The 21,773-nt window shown below is 41.2% G+C and overlaps 1 protein-coding gene across 1 annotated transcript in view; it reads right to left on the bottom strand.

Moving 5' to 3' along the window:
- Positions 1–4,723: 4,723 nt before the first annotated feature.
- Elp4 (elongator acetyltransferase complex subunit 4) overlaps positions 4,724–21,773 on the bottom strand; it is a 217,886-nt gene continuing 200,836 nt past the window's right edge. The window contains exon 10 of the mRNA XM_059261055.1: positions 4,724–5,154. Within this exon, the coding sequence (XP_059117038.1) occupies positions 5,023–5,154 (132 nt within the window). The 3' untranslated portion in view covers positions 4,724–5,022. The remainder of the gene's footprint in view (positions 5,155–21,773) is intronic.

Below are 21,773 nucleotides of genomic sequence, written 5' to 3' on the forward strand. Positions count from 1 at the left end.
CCTCTGTGGATGGTTGGAGGGTGGAGGGGGGCTGTTGCCTGTCCAGGAATAATGAGCGCAGACACATCAACAGACAACAACAAAGCAGACTGTGACTGGCCGGTGGGAGTTCAAGGCCTTCAGTCATTGGCAGCTTAAGCCAAACATTCCCAAATCTACGAAGCAGGGCCCATTGTTGGTCAGTTGTTATTTGCAAAGGAGCACAGATCTGATCATGCTTAAAGTGGCGGCACGCAGGGCAGGAATGCCTGAGCCCAACAGTGGATGGAAAAAAAACGAAATAAGCCTTTGTTGGTTAGAGAAAGGCCTGCCTGTTATTTTCTGTCTGTTCCGTGCAACACTTAAGTCAAAGTAGACATATTTTCTCCAGTAAAATTCAGTGAAAAATGTGTGCGTGTGTGGGCCCTGACCGTCTGGATTAAAAATATTTAAACATGGAGAAATGTCTGGGGGGAAAGACACTTCCATGGATTTGAACTCTGATTTTTTTTAACCCCCAAAGGCAAATGATAAGAAATAAATGATTTGAGGATTTCAGTATGACCCTGCAGTTCAACATCTCTCATTTGGTAGTTAAGGTCTTACTTCCGGACAGGTCACTTAGGTCTATCAGTTTTAGTCTAGCAGAGTTACTTTATGTTTGGAGAGGTCATTCTAACTGGCTTGCCATTTTTGTGTGTGTGCTTTTGGTCACTGTCCATGTCAGCCTGCACTGCCTGCTGGCACCTATACACTATTGGTACAATCGCCCTTGTAGACATTTCCACCTCTTGACATTTTGCAGCCTCCATTCCCTGAGGGATGTGTGCCGAGGGAACTGTCAGAAAAGGGCTATGTTGCAGCCACTGCTGGCTGCCTTACTTCTTCCTCAGGAAAAAAAAAAAGAGCAGTTTCCAACTGGCTGTGATTTTGGCTGGGGTCAGGCAGCCCGTGCTGGCCCATGGCTCTGCTGAGTAGAGCACACAGACTACAGAGAACAACAGCACATGGAATTCTGGGTGTAAGATCTGAGAGTGCTATGAGAACTGAGGGTCTGGATGTGTGCAGTTGGGCACGTATACAAGTCCTCAGAGGGTCAAGACTGCCAGGGCACAGTGGCCCAGCCTGGTAGATCCTGAAGGGGGGATGCTCAGCTGTGGAAGCCTCTGGTTGAACAGGATGAGAACAGCCTTGCCTTCTGCCCACATGCACCCTAGAGAGATGAGCTAGCTGTCTGTATCCTAGGCTGTGTGGTCCCAGTGCCTGGGAATTGGCTTTTGACTCCCAGTAATCATTTTCATTTGTTGATTCACTGACAGGTATATTTATAGATTTGGCAATGGAAAATCTGCAGGGATGTTTTAGTGCCATTTTCCAGGACAAAGACCAAGTTTTATGACATCCTCTGTGCAAACAGCTTACATTTTATCTCAAGGTTTGACTGACTTAGGGACATCAGGTGAATGGAGAGTTCAATCACTCTAGATGAGTGGTTTTCAACCTTCCTAATGCTGCGACCCTTCAATACAGTTCCTCAGGTTGTGGTGACCCATCCCTAGCCATAATTTTATTATGGCTGTTACTATATCATAACTGTAATTTGCTGCTGTTAAGAACTGCAATATAAATATCTGATATGCAGGAATGAACCCTGTGAAAGGGTCATTCAACCTCCAAAGTGGTCTCGACCCACATGTTTAGAACCACTGCTGTAGGTGAAAACAACTTTGTTTTGTACTGCGATGAAATTCCAAGGATTTCCCCTCCCCCAAAGCTGTACCTTCCAACAACTCTTACATGGTGGTGAACAACTGGCTTCTCAATGGTGCTTACATCATCTCCTCTTCCTGCTTAAATGAAAGATCATTGGGTTTCCTAAAAATTACATCTATGGTATTAACATTTAGCTTTGTTCTGCAAGCATTTGCTGTCGCAGAATGGCACTGATCATCTCTATTCATGTCTTTGTGCTCTGGGCCTTATTGTTCTCAAGAAAAAGTATCTTTTTCTTGAAGAGGTGATCTCTATATTGATTTGATTGATGGCAAATACACATTATTCTGATTTTCAGTAACTTTTTTTGGCCTTGGTCATACATGACTAAACTGCTCATTTTTCAAGTTCAAAGTGTAAATCTTTAGAGTTTATATTGCTTAATTCGAATACTGCTAGTGGTGACTATCTTTGGACCATAGTAACATGATGTCTTAGAGATGACATTAATAATGGGCTTAATCGATAGGGGTTTCCCCACACACCCTTGCTGTAGGTGTATGCGTATGTCCCATTCATTGAAATGAAAAGACAGGGAATCAACAGAATACCCCTTGCTTTTGAAGCATTTTCATCTGTTCTGGTGTAAGCACAGGAAAGTCCTGGGCATAGTACTAAAAAATAAGTAAAAAACAAGATAAGAAAAGTGAAAACAAGATAAGAAAAGTGATCTCATTCAGCGGCTGTTAACAAGAAATCCAGAGAGTCTCAGAGCCCTATACCTGAGCAATCTACAGGAGTCAAAATATTGACCTCATGTTAAAGAAAGGCAGATCTAGCACAAGGATTAGGACTACCACAAAGGGCTTTGGGGTTCACGCACTGGAAACATTGAAAAGATATAGAGATATTACAGATATTCTATTTGACAGTGGTAAGTATTTATATTCCAGACAAGTTAAAATCTATGAATAGAGCATACATTTCATAATACATTAGAAGTACATGCATATATACAGTAGCATATAATATATAGAGATACATTATATGTTAGCATTTGAAAAACAATATTTTCATGTAGGAAGTTATTGGGGTAATAAAGAATAATTTCCAGATGAAGAAAAACATATTTTTAGAATGGGTTTTTATCAGAGGAAAACAAAACAAAATAGCACCATACATCTGTTTCCAATATCAGCAGCTTCTTCATCAATATCATCATCATCATCATCATTATTATTAAAATATGCTGAGGAAATCTGAGAAACAAAGTGGTGGATGTAGTATTTTTGGAAAGCCAGCTATTCTATTTATTTAAGAGTTTGAAAAGTTTAATTTCTGTTTAAACTAAGGGTTCAAATATGCTTACTCAATTTCTAGGGCATTTATCTATTTGTAAAGTGCATATCTACTAGTAATTGACTGTTAATTTTATAGCTATAGCCAAGAAGCAAAGCAAACCAATGATCTATTAAGTATTTTATAAGCAATTTACTTATCTGATGGCTTCACACTTTCTTTCCAGTCAAATGCCATATAATTGTGCTGCTGTGTGTTTGTGTAAAATGAGTCACAACAGGGTAAGAGAAAGGTTAGTTATTTTAATAATCAAACATTCACTTCAGTTTATCCACTATCTGTTAAAGGACAGCTGGGCTTTTGTGGATACCTGTGCAGCATGATTTATTATCTAGGGAGGAAATCAATTTTTTGAAGTTGTTTTAAATCTTAAAAGTACCTCTCCTCAATATAAAAGCCCTTTAATTTTAACTGACAGATCAATTCTGAAACTTTATTTTGAAAAGAAAATGGGGAAGAATTTGCGTCTTTAGAATTAAAAGGTATGAAAAAAATAAACCAGACATTCTAAAAAAAAAAAAAAAAAAGAGTCAACTTGATTTTTTTTAGTGCTAATGAAGTCGTGGTGACAAAATAGTTGTCTTTTTGATTTTATCACAAAAAATAAACTGGTAGTGACAGGGTATGATGGAGAGATTTGACATCCTGGCAAATCACTGTCATTGATTCAATTATTCTAATTCTGAATAAGAGCTGTATACAGTGTGTGTTTATGCTACAGTGGGCTTTTTTTTTAAGTGACTGACATTCATCATATTGGTTAGACAGTTTTAAAAACCTAGTCTTTGTTTTCTACAATGTTGTCAAGAGCAAATAGAGTATAATTTGTGGTATATTAAAAGGAAACTGCTTAAAATGTTAGTTAAAGGTGCTTCAAAATATTCTAATTTATTTGAAAATGTATTTTGGAAATTCAATTTCTGCCAACAGATGTTAAACATCTTTTTAAAAAACTTGAGTCTTTAAATACATGCGAGTTGCCTTTTAACTTTCACTTTGTACCTATGATCTGTCAAACCCTTCAAGAATATGGACCTATGACACCAAACCCTAGTGCGTTCTATGAAAACTTGTTCCATATGCTGTGTTCCCAAGACATGTTACATGTTAGAGATTCATTAGCATGCTCAGCCAACGCTCATGGTTAACAAAGGGTTGAGGTGACACAATGGAAGTCTGAGTTCCTTTCAGGTTTTCACGGTGTCTTAGACCCACGTTCTGTAACCTGCTCACCGGGCTTCAGGACACATCTTTGGGACCCCAGCATTAGTGGAGCTGCCAGCTTGAATTTCAATCTTGAATTTTGTCTGTTGAAATAATTTCACAGAACTGGTGTTCATTATTTAGAACTTTAGAACAGCAGTCCACCCAGCTATTTTTGTGCAGTCCATCAGGTTCTGTGTATACTATTGTGTGGGCTAATTAAGACAAAATCCCCCAAATACGGCTGTTCGGTCTTCATCACTTGAAATAGCAGGATGCACAAATGCAAACAGAACATTCTTTAAAAAAGGCTTAGCAGTTTTTGGTGACTTTTTCAGAAACACAGAGCAATGTATCCCACACAACTTGAATTCCTGTTCTATACTCTGTGGGTGAGCATGTCTGTCACCATCATTCACGACACCATCACTCCATCGCTCCAGTCCACATGAACCAATGACCACTCTAAGGCACATCATGTTTTGGGGTATTTTTTGGTGTTTATTTAAAAATTAATTAGTATTTTAAAATACACAACAGCAGCTAAATGTCAAATGATGGTATTTCTGCTCTATTGTTTTTGTACAAAAGTTGGTGGAAAAAACAAACAATGAAACAACCCAAACTGAAGAACGGTGGTTCCGTTTGAAATCCCATGTTTTTCAAAGACTGGAGGGTCAAATCATTAAGAAAAATATTTACATAAGCTATTTGCAATCATAATTAGGGTGTCAGATAATTCCGCATGCAGTTACTAAGGAGGATTCCCTAGAAGTCCAGGTGCTTCTTGCCTCCGGCCATCATGCCACAGCCTGGGCCCAGCAGCTTGGCGGAGTCTGCCAGATCCTGTTTGCTTGAACGGCTCACTGTGTCTGACAAGTCTGGAGGCAAATGCAGTCGCTGTGGTACATTGTGAGAGAAGGAAAGAAGAAAAAAAATTAATTTTGCTTTCCCCACACACTTCAGAATACAATATTATGCTCTGTTGATCAGCATTTAGTCTTGCATATGAAATCTCTGCTAAAACAATTCCTCAGACGGAGCCCATTATCTTCATATTCCATTCTGACTAGGTTTTTACAAATTACAGCTACTATTAGAAACTGGACCAAGATTCTCAGTGGAATGACTTCAGAGTCCAAAACCAAATCTAGTAAGATTTTTCTTTCTTAGGTAGGAATGAAAACATGCAAATGCACAAACTGAAAAAAATATTGTAAGTTACAATATTTTCTTTTTTTTTTTTTTTCTGGTTCTGTTTTTGCCAGGGTCCTAAAATGCGTTTTAATCAACTATGGCTTTTCAGGAATGGTGGAGTCCCACAGATGCTTGCTTCTCTTTGTGTATAAGTTGACTGCTGACTCTCTTTCATGACTATACTTTTTCTAGGAACTGACATTTGTCACAGACGTATTGGCACAGCGAGAACAATGCTGCTGGACCGCAGTGCTTGCCCTGCGCACAGGTGAGCTAGCCGCGGCCCTGACTCCAGGTTCGCCTCGGTGCAGAATACTGGAGTAGGCTTTCAAAAGCGGGGTTGGCTTTGAGTACCCAACTCCTGCTTTTATCTTCCCCAGATGAGGGCTCACTTAAGCAGACCTACCCCACAGCCAAAACTGCAGATGTTACTGTGGTTAGAAAAAGACACTTACAGTTTTAAAACAATGTTTTTCTTTTGAAAGAGATAAAAGCCAGAGATGGCGGTGCACACCTTTAATCTCAGCACTTAGGAGGCAGAGGTAGTTGGATCTCTGAGTTCAAGACCAGCGTGGTCTACAAAGCTAGTTCCAGACCAGCCAGAGTTATTACACAGAGAAACCCTACCTCACATGCCTACTCCTCCAAAAAAGAGAGAGAAAGGAATATAAAATTATTTTAATTATCAGCCCCCCACCCTCACACACACACACACACACACACAAATAAAAATTTAGTTGGGAGGTAGAGGTAGGATAGATCTTTGTTGTGAGTTTGAGGCCAACATGTTCTGCAAAATGAGTTTCAAGCCAGCCAAGGCTACATAGTGAGACCCTGTCCCCCCTGCCCCCCCAAAAAAAATCAAAATTAAAAGAAGGAGTTGACTTTCCAGATTAGTGGATTCCACATGAAGAAACATGGCTGGAAAATATTAAAAAAGAAATGATCTGTATTGAACACACAGAGACTTTTTATATCATTACTACTCTCTATTCAATGTAACAAACATTGATTCACTTGGCATTTTCATTGTATTAGGTATTACCATAGTCTACAGGTCATTTAAAGTTTCTAGGGAGATATGTGTAGTTATAGACAAACACCATGCCATTGTATAGGAGGGGCTTTGGTATGCACAGATTTTGGGATCTGCAGGGGTTTTAGAACCGCTCCTCTAGGGTGATAAAGGATGACTCTCTCTGTTAGGTGAGGCACAAAACAGGAGACCAGGGCCACAGGCAAGACAGGATAGGCTAGTGTTCGATCACAGGCAACCTGGCTGAGACCTTCATTTGGAAGACTCTCTTCAACGGAAAAAAAAGGCTAGGACGGTTTTTGTCAAAATGTTTGCCCACAAGCATATGTTCCTGCTAGATGCTTTCCTGATGAAAGGCTTCCTTGTTGTCATGTAAACACAAGCTGTGTGTAAATAATCAAAATATTTAGAGACATTTGAGATAATTTATGAAAAGGTTCTTCCTGGATTTGTTTGTCTCAGATACAAATGCATTTCAAATGAAAACCGAGGCATGGTCAGCAAAGATGTCAAGCAGGTGAAGAAGGTCAGAAAACCTGGGACATTCACACAGAACTCTTCATTTCACTTCAGCATTCAGCCTGCCGCTTACTAAGTAATTGTTTCTTGAATCTCAGATGAGACTTACTTGTTCCCACACAATTCCTTCAGTTCTTTGTACTCTAGCTTGTTCTATAGAAGATGTCAAGCAGAACTGAGACCAAGATAGGCTGAGCGGTCTAAAAGGAAGCATGGCACCCGGGTCTGAGGCTACGAGTGTCTCTGCAGTGTTAAGACAGTCCCTGACCACAGAAGAAGCAGGAGGAAGAGACCTTTAATTGTATCTGTGTTTCACTGCAAGGGCTCAGAGTTGTCGCTGATGAGCCCAGAGGAAAATGAGCAGCACATATGCATGGTTTGAGTTACCGGAAACTTACAGAGAGTTACTGTGTACACGCATGCACACTTGGGTGGCACTGGAACCTACCAAATGGTAGGAGTAGCCTTGTGGAGCCAACTCAACAACCAGAATCTGGAAGGCAATCTGAAGTGAGCATAGCACCTTCCACACACCCGGTTACCTATAGCCATGAATAAGGCGAGTGCACAAATCATCCTCAGAGTGAACTCACTCTCTGGGTTACGGATACAAGAAAGGCAGAGGAGAAAGCTTTACAGAGATGGGACCTGAGTGGGCTCTTAAGTGATGGCCTCAGTCTTCACAAGGAGAATGGGATCCGCCCAATAGCAGGAGCAGTGTAATATAAGGCTCAGCCTGCATGACTAATCTAAGCAGGAAAGCAAGTGCAGTTTATCCAGGACTAGCAAAATCAAATATATTTTAGGAGCTCAACTATTTGCTTAGTGACTGCCTAAGCAATTTTCTCTCCCCACTTTATCCAGGCAATGAGTGAACCAATTGGCCGAATGCCCATCATTGGAAAAAAAAAAAAGTGACATGTGACATGCTTGGAAATCTTTTGGGTTGAATGGTCTTAAAGAAAAGTCACATATTATTCATGTGCTACTTCTGATCATAAACATTTGGGGTAATATGAGTAATCATTCCTAGCCAAACACTTCACTGTAAAGCTGGTTATATATTCTTGTCCTCTGAAAAAGCCCAAAGAGGGCTGGGAAATCCATGCCTCTGTGTGGTTTCACTTGCTTTTGCTTTTCCTGAATGTGGTCACCACGCAATGTAAATTCTTGAGCAGAGTGTTTTGTTCTCTGTCCAAGCCTCCCGTGTGTGCCACATCAGTGTGATGTGAAGCAGCCAGGAGAGGAGCTCAGGTCCCAGCCTCGCCAGGTGTGTCAGGGATCTCTCCTAGGAGGCTTCCAAAGCCTGCACACACTTGACATGTAAATGCTCAGGTGCCGCTGCATCCCAGATCTGTCTTCTGAAAATGTATGCTGCATGGTGACCTTCTTTATGACAAACAGCAAGGCTGTAGCGTGGATAAACTTTTAGATGTTGAATTTCACTGAATAACAGTTTAAATAAAAATGACTCAAATAAAAATGAATAGGATGAATGCATGCAATGAGTCTCAACATTATAAACCCAACCGGAAGATTCATGTGTCTGTTTTTTATACCCGAGCAAAGGCCAAAACAAAAATGGATCTCTCATCTTGAGCCGAATATTTTTTCCATCTAATTTTGTTTCCTCAGATTTGGAGAGGGAAAGATTGTGCAGATGAGGAGGGGATGGGTATCTGGTTGGCTGGCAGCCTAGTTTTTGTCTTAGTACCATATCTGTATGGGTAGAGAGAGGTATGGGAAAATAGGAACTCCCATGATTCCCACAGGAAATTGGGGAATTTGCAGGGATCTGATGCAATCAATGGCTTCCCTTCTGTCACTGTATAGGAGGAAACAGCATACTAAAACACTCTGGCAGATTCAGGAGTTTCTGCCAAAGGCATCTGCATTCCACAGAAAGCCAAGGCTAGAACCCAGCAGCAGAAGGGACTGCTGGTGGCTCTAGGGCATCCCAAGGAGGACAGGACTTTGAAGTCCTTCCCAAAGGCCCGCCTTTCCATTTTCCTGGGCTTAGCCACTATCTATTTGTCTCTTCTGGACCAGCAACAAACCGATCCTATAGACACATAGAGTGGGGTTTCCTGTCTTTTTTTTTTTTTTTTTTTTTTTTTTTTAAAGATTTATTTATTGTGTATACAGCATATGTGACTGCAGGCCAGAAGAGGGCACCAGATCTCATTACAGGTGGTTGTGAGGCACCATGTGGTTGCTGGGAATTGAACTCAGGACCTCTGGAAGAGCAGTCGGTGCTCTTAACCTCTGAGCCATCTCTCCAGCCCCGGGGTTTCCTGTCTTAATGGTCCCCTTACTAATTCTTTTTCTCCCCAACTGCCAGACCAGTGCTCAGCACCCACAGTCCCCAAACAGAAGGGCCAAAATAATTAATGGAGATCACACCTGGACTTGAGGCAAACTGAGAGTAAATACCCACTAAAGTCAGTTTAGTCAATTTATAGTTTTCATAGTTTGCCAAAAGAAAACTACCAGGCACTGTCTGTTTTCAGAAAACAGTTGATGGAGTGCATTTTAACCCTTAGCAGTTGGATAGGGATTTGTCTACATCTTTTACAACTTTCTCATATTCCCTGGAAAGCCAGTTTGTGTTGCTCAGAACCATGGGACATTAATCTTTCAGAATAGTTTTCAATATATTTTCATATTCTTTTAAAAATTAAGAAATTGAATGGGAACTGGTTCATACCTGACGGGGGTCTATGTTGGTTCCCTAACTGAAGATCTGTCACTTTGCCCCAGTGTCCAAGGCCCTGCCAGAGACAAAGCAGAAGTCAAGGTGCAAGAGCTCTGGGCATGGAGGTGGAGTGAAAACATGATTCCTGCCTTTGTCCTTCACTTTTAGGGCGACCTCTCATAAGCCAATAACTTGTCAAAGCCCTAGTGTGCTCATGCATATGAAGGAACAACTGTCTCCTCACAAGATGGCCATGGACATCAAATGACATGTACAGATACTTCATGGACTATCAAGTACTATACTAACATATTTAAACCTCTTTTGCTAAAAAATAGATTTCAGGGGGCTCAAAAAATACATGTAGTATAACACGATAAAAACAAGTGAGTTTACAAAGTGAATCTAGAAGTATAACTCACTATACATAATTATAAATGACAGCAATTTAGTTACTAGGTCTCAGAATATAAGCAGAACCTCAATATTTAGTATATATTATCCCCCCTCCATTGTAGCTCTGTAAATAAACATAAAGGAAGTTGCACCCACAATTCCCTGCCTGGCTTCTAGACCAGTGTCAAAGTGCATGGATGTATTAGAAAAGTATGGTGGTTTGAACGAGAAACGCTTCCCATAGTATTGGGCATTTGAACACTTGATTCCTAGTTGGTGGTGTTGTTGGGGAGGTCTATGTGGTTCAGCCTTGCTGGAGGAAGTGTGTCACTGGAAGCAGGTTTTGAAAGTAAATGCCTTACCTACCAGTTTGCCCCTCTGCTTCATGCTTCCCTCTCCAACTGCTATGCCTGGAGCTCGCTGCCCTGTTTCCCTGCCGTCATGGTTGGAACGAGAAGCCCAACTAAAACTCTTGCTTTCTTGGCTATGGTGTTTGATCACAGCAATGGAACAGTGAGTAATACAGAATGCAATTCAGGATCCACCTCATTTTAAAAATCTGTCTTTTGCACATGTCTTCACTGCTGACAAAATGGCGAATAAAGGAAATGTCAGAATATGAAGCTCCTCCACCTGGGTTTTAATAGTTATTTTTCCTTCTTCACACAAAGGAGAGGAAACAAATGAACAGCAAGCATCCATCCCACTCCCTTGCAGAGTCTCTCAGCTCTGCGGGCCCTCACATGCAGAGAACTTGCTGGTTTCTGTAATCATACTCTGTGTGATACAATGAAGTAGAGTACAGGCTAAGGAGCCATTACAGAGGCATTCTTGTCCTAAGACTGGCTTAAAAAAGGTAGAAATGTCACCACTCACAACCTCCGGGTCCAGGGGATCTGATGCTCCTGGCCTCTTCAGGAACCTGCACACATACACACACACACACACACACACACACACACACACACACACACACGTGAAGTAAATATATTTTTTCTCTTTGTTTCTTTCTTCCTTCCTTCCTTTCTTTTTTTTTTTTGAGAGGGTTTCTCTGTGTAGTTTTGGTGCCTGTCCTGGATCTTGCTCTGTAGACCAGGGTGGCCTCGAACTCACAGAGATCTGCCTGGCTCTGCCTTCCAAGTGCTGGGACTAAAGGCGAGCACCACCTCAACCCGGCCATAAATATATTTTATTAAAAGGTGGAAGTGTATTTATTCTTCACTTTATTCCCACAAGTAGGCAATTCTGAGCACAAAGGATAGGTCTGCCTTTTAAATAAGGAGATCTACTTCTGGCTCCAAGACTGAGCTGAGTGGGCAAAAATGTGTCCAAAAAGACAGGATCTGGAAGTTGGCCATGTCACTTCTACACACAACCCAAATTTAGACATGGACAGACTGAGCTGTAAAAGAGGCTTTGTGCTTAAATGTATGTAAAAATGTTGATCAAGTTTATTACTATCGAAGGAAGAACGAACGCATATTGAGAGACAAGCATACTAGGAGACAGTCAGTACTATGCCATGGTTACAAGAAAGGCTGCATAACAAAACCCTCAGCATCCAGGGACACATGATTGCAGTGAACCACGGCTCCCTGCTTGGGGCTCCATTTTCAGTTTCTGACAACGAAACACACATCTAATCCCCCCAGGAGCCTAGCATGAGGGAGGCTAATGTAACGCTTTCTTGTTCTATTTTGTAGGGAGACTTCACTTTCTTCAGCGGAGAGATGAATTTCCTAATAGAGGCACAGGGAAGAGGATGGAGCAGGCTTGATACATTCATCATTATTCTACAGTTTCAGACTCTTGTTTCAGCTACTAAGAATGCCAGTGTCTCATGCTATTATATAACTACATTATTATTGTGTGTGTGGGGTTTGGTATATGTGTGTGGTGTGTGCATGTGAGTGTGTGCATGGAGTAGCCAGAGTAGGACAGCAGATGCCTTCTTCTGTGACTCCCACCTTTTTTTTTTTTTTTTTTTGGTCTTTCTCACTGAACTAGAAACTTGCCAATTTGGCTGGTTGGCTGGCCAGCTAGCAAGCTTTGGGATCTGCCTGCTTCTGCTCCCCAGTGCTGAGGTACAGGATTATGCAGCCATGGGTTTTAGGTAGCTGCTTGGGACTTGAATTCAGGTTCTTACGCTTGCAAGGCAAGTGCTCTTACCCACTGATCCATTTCCCCAACCTCCAGTTACTATATTTTTATTCTTTTACATTTATATTATTCAACAATGATTATATTATTATAACATTATATTGCAAGTATTTTACATTTGGTTAAAATACTACAGTGTGGTATACTTCTGCCTAATTTTTCATGAATTTTACACCATCCTCATATCCACCTTGGCCAGTGGAAACAATGCCAGAAACGATTTCCCTTCCCCCCATTTATTCCCCCTTTTTGGATTTGCAAGTGTTCATTTGGTAGTGGCTGAGTACTTTTGGAAAGTAGTCTGCTACACATGGTGAGGTGTTTTTTTTTTTTTTTCTTAAGGTTCAATTCATTCTCAGGGTTTAAGATTAAAATATTTTCAATTAGTGTCATATTTTTACGCTATTCTTTGAATTAAGAAATTCATTTGGTTTTGGTTTTTCTTGATTGATCTGAAAATTAGACAACATTTCAGAGCTGGGACACTGCATATTGGCTGCCCATTGAAAAATGCTCAGGTGTGCAATTATTTTGACCGTCAATTATAACTGACAGTATTGTCTTGCCTCCAAATCTGCTTTCACCTCTCTGAAAGCAGACTGTGAAGAACTTACTTGTCTAAACAGAAGTGTGATTTGTGAAAAGGCATGTGTCTGTGGTACAGATTGCTAGCTTACTTCCAGTATCTATTCTCTTCAGAAAGTAAGAGAACCCTGAATACTAGAAGGGCACATGGCTTCCTTGAATAAAGGCTGCATTTCCCAACTTCCTTTGCTAATAGATGAGGATGAGTGACTGCATCTTGGTCACTCTGTCTTGGGCAGAAGTGCCATGGTTAGTGTTAAGATGAGGTTTCATAAAGGGATAGGCACTGCCACCTTCCCTTCCCTCTTAGTAAATAAACCTCACCAAGAAGGCCCCTTTACCTCTCCTCTGGTCAGACTCTTTCCCATGGACTGGGGAATTAGGGGGCTAATGCAGTGTGCATCTAGAATTGGTATCAATCTCATAGCTGGGGGAGGCACATGCCTATAATCCCAGGACTCTTAAAGCAGAGGCAAGAGGATCAGTAGTTCAAGGCCATCCTTCGATATTTACAAAGTTAGAGGCCAGCCTGGATTACATGAGATTCTGTTAACCCCATCCCCACGCCAAAAAAAAGAAAGAAACCTGTAGTTTTCTTTGCTGAATATGCTCTTGGGGCACAGGAACCCTGAATACTTTTTTTTTTTTTTTTTTTTTTTTTGAGACAGGGTTTCTCTGTGTAGCTTTGCGGCTTTCCTGGAACTCACTTGGTAGTCCAGGCTGGCCTCGAACTCACAGAGATCCGCCTGGCTCTGCCTCCCGAGTGCTGGGATTAAAGGCGTGCGCCACCACCACCCGGCCTGGAACCCTGAATTCTATGTCCAGATGCCTACAAAGATGCCTACAAAGCCTGTACAATTCTTGTTTTCAGGTTTGTCTACTTCTGAGTGCACTGTGCTGTATGTGTGTATACTCTGAAGTTCCTGGAGTAGCAAAGGCTTGGCTGTTAGTAGGCAGTGTGTATGCTATGGATGTGTAAGCTAGGTATGCACAAGTATATGAGTGGTCTCATTTGTAGGAAGAGAAAGGAGGTGGCCTGTAGAGCACTTCTCTCTGTTCCATGTTCTCAAGTAGAACTCTGCTCCTAAATTCCAAGAAAAGTATATTTTTGAAAGAAAGAAGAGAGACATATTTAATGGCTTGACAACTTCAAAATGTTCCAGCATAATTATGCTATCCTTTCTTTGCATTCCTGCTCTAGGCTCTGAAAATGTTCAGGACAGACCTAACTTCCTTCTTTTCACTTGCGGACACACAGACTTAAGGGCAGGTGCTAAAGCGGCTGTTCTGGTCAAAGATGGAAGCTATGTGCTAAGGGCAACAAAGCAAAATGACAGAATGAGTCTAGGAGCTTGGGTTGCCCAACTTGGTCTATGTGAGAGACACAGACTTCTGCATTATCCAAGGCACCCTCTGTGGATCACTGTAACAACAGCGTAACCTCCACCCTATTAATATAGATCTTGGCAAATGACACATATAATACCCAAGTTCTGTGATATACATATACTTTGATTTAGTGGTTGGAAGGTAGGCAGGGAGGTCAAAGATCAGCTTGTGAGTGTTTTTCTTATCATACCTGTGATAACCCGGAAGGCAAACCTTATACCTCTAATCAGTGGCTCACCATGGAATGTTGAAAAAATTTAGAATACAGGTGTGTCTGTTGACTCTTGCCACTTTATAAAGAGATGAAATTATGCTAGAACAAGAGCACTAGCAAGAAGGGACTATAGTTCTGTTAAAGGAGGTACCCCGCCTAGACCTCACTGTCTCAACCAAAGGCTTGGTAATTCAGGGCCTTGCTAGTCTGCAAACACCTGGATGTTCTTGTACCTGTGCACCGGAGGTGGGGGGGGCAACATTTGCCAATGATGTCTATGCCTCCAAGCCTTCTTAACGACCTTCACTAAGGGCACAGCCAGAAAATGGTCAGGTGAGGGGTGCTTATTTCATTCAAGCCTATTATTTCATGTGGTGCCCAGGTAGCTGCTTATAAAATGAAAGGGATCCCAGGAAATAAGATTCAAGTCTTAGAGCAGGCCCTTGGTAGCCACTCAAACTGCCTTCTGGTGTTCCCTCCTCATAGCAGGGGCTGGAAAGATGTAGATGAGGGTTATCCAACTCCATACATCTGTGTACTAGGTTTAGAAGGTGGAAGAGAAGCAGGAGCAGTTTTCCTGCTGTGTTAACTACTGCAATTGGCAGGCACTGATGCAGAGATGATTGTTCTGGCATCAGCATTCAGTGACTAGATACTGGCTTCCTAAGTGCTGAGAAGCCTTTGTGGAAGTAGAGGTTGAACCAGTGTTTAAGTGTCCAGCTAGCTGCTTCCTGAGGGTCAAGAAGCAGTGGAAAGTGGGACTTGCTAGGCCCAAGGCTGTGGCCAAAGAGCTGTGTGTTCAGTCAGTAGCTTCAGTGTGTGTGTGGGGTCTCCCAGCTCTTCCCCTTCCTGTTTTCCTGGAGTCCAGTTTGGTGGCAATGCCCTCCATTTCCTCCAAATATTTCACCCACCCCAATGTTCTGTTATAGATTTTCTTTCTGCATAAAATAATTAGGCAATATGTGAAACAAGCTCTGTGGTGGAGATTATTTGCACATGGAACTGAGGGGGAGCAAATGGGCTGGGAACATTCTAAGGGAGAGGTTCTCAACTTTCCTAATACTGTGAACATTTAACACAGTTCCTCATGTTATAGTAACCCCCAACCATAAAATTATTTTCATAGCTACTTCATAACTGTAAGTTTGCTACTGTTATGAATCATAATGTAAATATCTGTGTTTTCTGATACCCTGTGAAAGGGTTGTTCAGCTCCTAAAAGGGTTGTGACCCACAGGTTGAGAACTACTGGTCTAAGGCCTGGAGGGAATTGTATTGCCAAGGAAACCACAACCCCGGTCAGCAGCCTAGAGTTATTCAACCCCGAAAGCCATCCTGCTCCTCAAACCTCAAAGGCACATCTTTCAACGGCAACTTCACTCAGCAATGTTTGATGATAGCCAAGGAATGACTTTTTAAAAGAAAAGGGAATAACAGATCAGAAAGACCCCTTCTCTTCCCTCTCCCTCTTTCTTTTCAAGGTCTCATATATCCCAGGCTAGGCCTAAGCTTGCTATGTAGCAGAGGATGACCTTGAACTTCTGGTCCTTCTGCCTCTCACTCCTGAGTGTTAGGGTTACAGTGTTTTCCACCATACTCATTCTCATTAGATTCTAAGGGATTGAACCCATGACTTTTACATGCTGAACAATCTTTCTACCAACTGAGCTATATCTCAAGACTCAAGGACAATTTTTCTACAAACTACCAGGGCATAGGAGTTTTGAACTTTCTAACTGGATGGACTGTTTATCTCTCCCTGGGTAAGGGAACAGGTATTTGTGGGAAGAATGTGAGCATGGTCTTGCGTTCCAAAGTCTTGTCATATTTGACAGAGACTGATAATTGTCTGTAAACATCTATTCTCCTGTTTCCTTTAGTACTGAGTCCCTTAAATACAAGACCATTATGACTAATGGCTTCATTTCAATGCTTCCCTTGCAGCTAGCTATGAACCATGTAACTAAGTCCAAAACAATGAGTAGAGCAGGAGTAATGTCACACCCTCAATGCACTGAAATGAATTGAACTCAGGAGGTCTGGCTTCAGTGTCCACAGTTAATTTTCTATGTGTCAGAGTGTCTCTAAACATTAGAGACATTGAGCAAGATAGGCAAGATCCCTGCTTTCATGGAACTTGCCCCAGAAGGGACAATGTATACTTCCATAGTTCAAGGAGAGATTGGCAGCATAGGACAGCAGGCGAATGTGGACCATGTGGATGGTGAATAATACTTGAAAGGAAATGAAATATGGTGACGTGGTACTACCTGCTGTGGGTACCACTTTAATTGGTGAAGATTTTCCTTAAGAGTACATCTGTGCTAAGTTTTTAATTTTGAGAAGATTTATAAGACCTGGAGAAAGAAGATCCAGGTGATGAGAATAAAATTGAAAAGTTATGAGGCAGGGGTAAGATTGGCATGTTTGAAAGGCAGAAAGATCACAGCTTTTCTGGAGCATTAGACAAGTGGGCAAATGGTTATTAAGTGTGGCTGGCAGGCAGGCGGCAGATCTGGTAGGGCTTGTAAATTATAAGAACTGATTTGGATTTAGTTCTGAAGGGCAAAGGCTATCATAGAAGTGATAGAAACATTTTTCTATGACTGTTGATTATTTCCTTACAAAGTCATGTGTGGATATTTTCAATAATGGAGAACAATAGTTACTGCAAGCATTCATATTTATGAAATTTATGAAAGATGTTTCCAGAGAACAGTCTACAAAGGCTGTTTTAGATCACGTTTTCTTCTGATTCAGAAGAAACATACCAGCAATGAAGAGGCTCATGTATCTTTCCCTGCCACCCCCAGATTCCTCCTATCTGCTTTCCCTGTGTAGGGGCTGAGTTCTGTGTGACACATCTAAGCAGCACTGAGTGAGTGGGGATGACTTATTCAGGTTGCTTCTCTTAGAAGGGGAATTAGAATCTTCTGGACTGCAGGGTAATAATAACAAGACATTCAAATCTTCATGTTTTCAAACTTTCAATTAAGATGCAGAAAAGTCAGATTGTTTTCCCTAGTTCATACACCCAGAGAACTAGGCAATTCTGGAAACCCTTGCTTGGTATGACTCCTCCTTCCCTTCCTTTCCTCCTCCCTCTTTGCTTTCTTTGAGACAATGACTCTCTTTGTAGCCTACATTAACTAGCCTGGCCTAGCCTCATACTTGTGTAGTCTTCCTGCCTCAGCCTCCCCAAGGCATGGATTTATAGGCATGAGTCATCATGTTTGGCACTGATTTTTTTTTTCTTTTCTTTTCTTTTTTTTTTTTTTTTTTTGGTTTTTCGAGACAGGGTTTCTCTGTGTAGCTTTGCGCCTTTCCTGGAACTCACTTGGTAGTCCAGGCTGACCTCGAACTCACAGAGATCCGCCTGGCTCTGCCTCCCGAGTGCTGGGATCAAAGGCGTGCGCCACCACCGCCCGGCCTTGATTTTACTTTTTATACAAACTAAAGGGAGTTCTTTTTCTTCAGATAATCCTCTTCTTTTTATTCTCATTTATGTGCTGGGCTTAAGAAAAGCATTCAGATAACAGAATAATACAACTTGAATTGTTATCTAAACTTGGAAAGAAAAGAGACAACATAGAAACGTCTTCTCCCTGTGCTCCTCTACCTGCTGTACCCCCAGCTGCTGTATCCTCCTGCACCCCACTACCTGCTGCATCCCTGTGCCCCACAACCCAATGTACATTCTGCACCCCTCCCTACCCTGCTGCTTCTTGGGAAAGGGCATGGGATGATGATTAGTCACTAGCCTGACTTCCATCTCTGTGATCCTGAGCCATGTTGCCTAAATGGCAAAATGGGCTCTTCCTATCTCTCAACCAACTCCCTTTCATCCATCTTTCCACAGTTTACTGTGGAGCAAAGATTCTCACTCTGGCTACCTCTTCCCTGGTTCCAGCTGTTCTTTAATTCAAAGTCTGTATGGCTCTGGAGCACCCAGTGCAGGAAAAGAGCACAGATGTTCCAGTGTGTGCAGGTACACAGGGAGAGAAACTCCAGTGCCTGTGGCTACTATCACAGGAAAGGGAAGAGGACAGGTATCCCAGGTGCACTTTGCCCATGAGGTCCCTTTTCTACTTGGGATAAATGAGAAAAAATTTTAGGATCAGTATCTTGTGGACTACCCACCAAGTTTCTTAAGAATAGGAAGATGGCTTAGGAAAAAAAAAATTTATGTATGTGTTTTAGATCTGGATGCTAAACTTAAAGAATTATTTTAGAAATACATGCAAATGTCTAATCACATGAGAATCCCTTCCCACTCCATTTCTTTCTTCCTTTAAAGCATATGATATGGACACTGCACTGGTGGTAGCAAAGGGAACAATCTTTTTGTTTTGTCATTACAATTGAAACTAGTGCCTGTTCCTTGTCATAATCTGAAACCATGGACTCAGTGAACTGCTAGTAGGTAAATGAGTATCTTTGTATCCTGGTCCATTCTGAAATACTAGGGATTTTTAGTACTGCAGCAATACAGTTCGTGATACAGTTCAGTGGCTGGCAGAGGCATGACTGACCCTTAGCTATGGACTAGAATCCTAAGATGTGAGAAGGCAGAAACCAGAGAATCTTGCAATCTGATAGTTTTCAAAATAGCTTACTTAGGTAAGCATGTTACTGCAAGTCCACTAGCTAACTTCCAGAGCTGGCAACTCTGGAGGAGTACTCAGCCCAGAAATGTGGCAAGCATACACTTTTATACCCTGGATAGCATACCCATGAACACGTGTTGGGTTCCTTTTGGCTGCAAGCAAATGACTCCCGAGAGCATAATGGCCAGTGTGTTTCTCTGTATAATGCCTTCAGTGTATGCAGAACATCATTCTCCACAGCCCCGAGATGGTGTATGAAGTGCTCAGTGGCAGTGGCGATGTAAAACATCCTGACAGCTCTAAATCTCCCAACTACTCTCCAGTTACTTTGAGATCCCCATATTTAAGGGTCTGCTGGTTCCTGGGTATGAAGAAAGAATTTTTAATGGGGCCAAATGTAGGTGTTTACAAGGGGGAATTGTTTTTTTTTTTTTTTATTAGGAGCTGCCTTATGTTCAAGAGTTGTATTTACTTTGTCAAGCTCGCCAGAATTAGAAAATCCCCATTGCTAGGCAGCCTAGAGTGCTCACGAAGTATTTCTGGGCACTGAGAACTGAAGCATGTGCTGCCCAAAGGCAGGTTTCATTACAGTGTGTTATTTAGTCCTCTTTCGTCCTTCCCTCCCCCACACCCCCAGACAGGGGCACTTCTATAACAGGGAATCTAGGTTACTTTATGCTGTAACATATTTACATGATTGAAACGCAACAATCAACACATCTGTAAAGCCTGAGGGACAGGCACACTTTAATGGTTTCTTGAAGCAGGCTGATTTCCTGGAGCTTTTAATCTTTATTTTGTCTTGCATGCATGAACAAGCTCTCCTCTACTATAGGTATTTGACACAGTCTACCTGGTATGAATGCAAAGGAAAAGAAAATAACATAAAATTAATTTTGTGTTTTATCTTTGCCAAACCATTCCTGATTTCTTTCACCAGTTCAATGTGCATTGAGGGCTCAGCTATGATTTCTGTCATGTTGTGTGAGATTTCATACAAATGTAGCTAGGTAGTATGGTTTTGGTTTGACAAAATAAAATGTGGCTTTCTCTCTATTGGTTGGACAAAACCAGTCCATGATGAATGAATAGTATCTATCGCAGCAAGGGTTTTCCTTACTTTCCACAGACAGACAAGGCATACTCTTCCAGGCAGTGAGCACTTCAAACTAAGCTGACAACCTGGTGACATGAGGCAGTGCTGCTTGATACATGCTACTGTATGTGTTCGGAGTGTCATACATGCATCGCTATCATAGATTCTTAACTTCTACTAAATCTGTACATTAATTACTTGCTAAGGTCTTAATAAAATTGACAAAAAATAAAAAAATTGATATTAAAGCTCTTTGAAATAAAAATTTCCATTTTCAATTTGATTTTAGAAAGTATGTTAACCCCTGGAAACCCCAACCTCAAGTATCATGGAAAAGTTAGCGCAAATTTATAAATGAATCTGGCTTAGCATCTGCCCTGCACACACATCTCCCTCTACATTCTTCCTTCTGTCCCAGTTTGGAAGAGAGATTGAGAACACACTGGGCAGAGCCAGTGCCCTCTCCACACACCTTGGGGCAGTGATGGGGCAGCCAAAGACTCAGTACTCTGGCTGAGGGACACAGACCAGAGGTGGACACAACTCCAAAAAGCAACTCTTTGCTGAAATGACTTCACATGTGAGATGCATGCAATGATGCAATTCAGTCTAAGACAGAAAGGCTCTCCATGAATGAAAAATAAAATTTAGGAAAAATAAAGGAACCACAACAAGTAAAGCAACAGCAACAACAAAAATACCGATGAAAAATCCAGAAAAGAACAAAATATTTATGAGTAAACAGATAAATGATTGGCTACTTTTTAGTTTTGTTTTTTTTTTAAAATTTGTTTGGCTTAATCAACATGCATGTTTCTATAGAAATGTTAACAAGAGCTAGGTTTACTTTCCACATGGATAATTTACAAGTAATTTCTCATAGAGATTATTTTCTGTTCTTTAAAAACTCATTTGCTTTTACATGTGGAGGATTTTTACCCCCCACTACTTAACTTTACTATTGAGCTAAATCTGTTGACAAGGGCTCTGAAAGAGCCTCAAAACGTAGACCTGACTTGCTACAGCACATTGATGAAATCCTCTCTCAGGTTTCCACTGCAGCAAGCAGAGGCAGGCGCTCTGGTCAAGCAGGAGCTCTGCACTTCACCAGCATCTAATGTCTGCAGGAAGGCTGTGGAGATGAGCCCTGCTGTATTTGTGACATTATACTCCAAAATGGCACAGTGAAGGGAAGGACTTTGTAACCGTTGCTCAGGATTATAATCAAAGCTGTAAAGATTTAAGTAAATATATTTGTATATTTTATCCTAAATATAAATATAGTTGCACATAATGTAAGCACATGAATTCACATATTATTACTATTATAAAATTTTTGGTACAGTCAAAGCAAAGGAAAAAATTATTTGTGGGGGGAAAAACATTAAATTGCTCCTAAAGTTCTACACTCAAAAATTCCACAATTTAGCAAGTGATTAAAAAATAAAGTTTTCCTGTTAAAACTGTATCAAGTATTGGCATTTTTCTTGTTTTTCATTATAATGTTTTAAATGACAAATCAGTTTTAGTGATATGTCAACTATCCAAAAAAAAAAAAAAAAACCTGTAAAAAACCAGAGCTACATTACATAGTTCTGTTTCTAAATGAAAAATTCTAACAAGTA

Source organism: Peromyscus eremicus, chromosome 4, assembly GCF_949786415.1.
Source record: "Peromyscus eremicus chromosome 4, PerEre_H2_v1, whole genome shotgun sequence".
NCBI lineage: Eukaryota > Metazoa > Chordata > Mammalia > Rodentia > Cricetidae > Peromyscus > Peromyscus eremicus.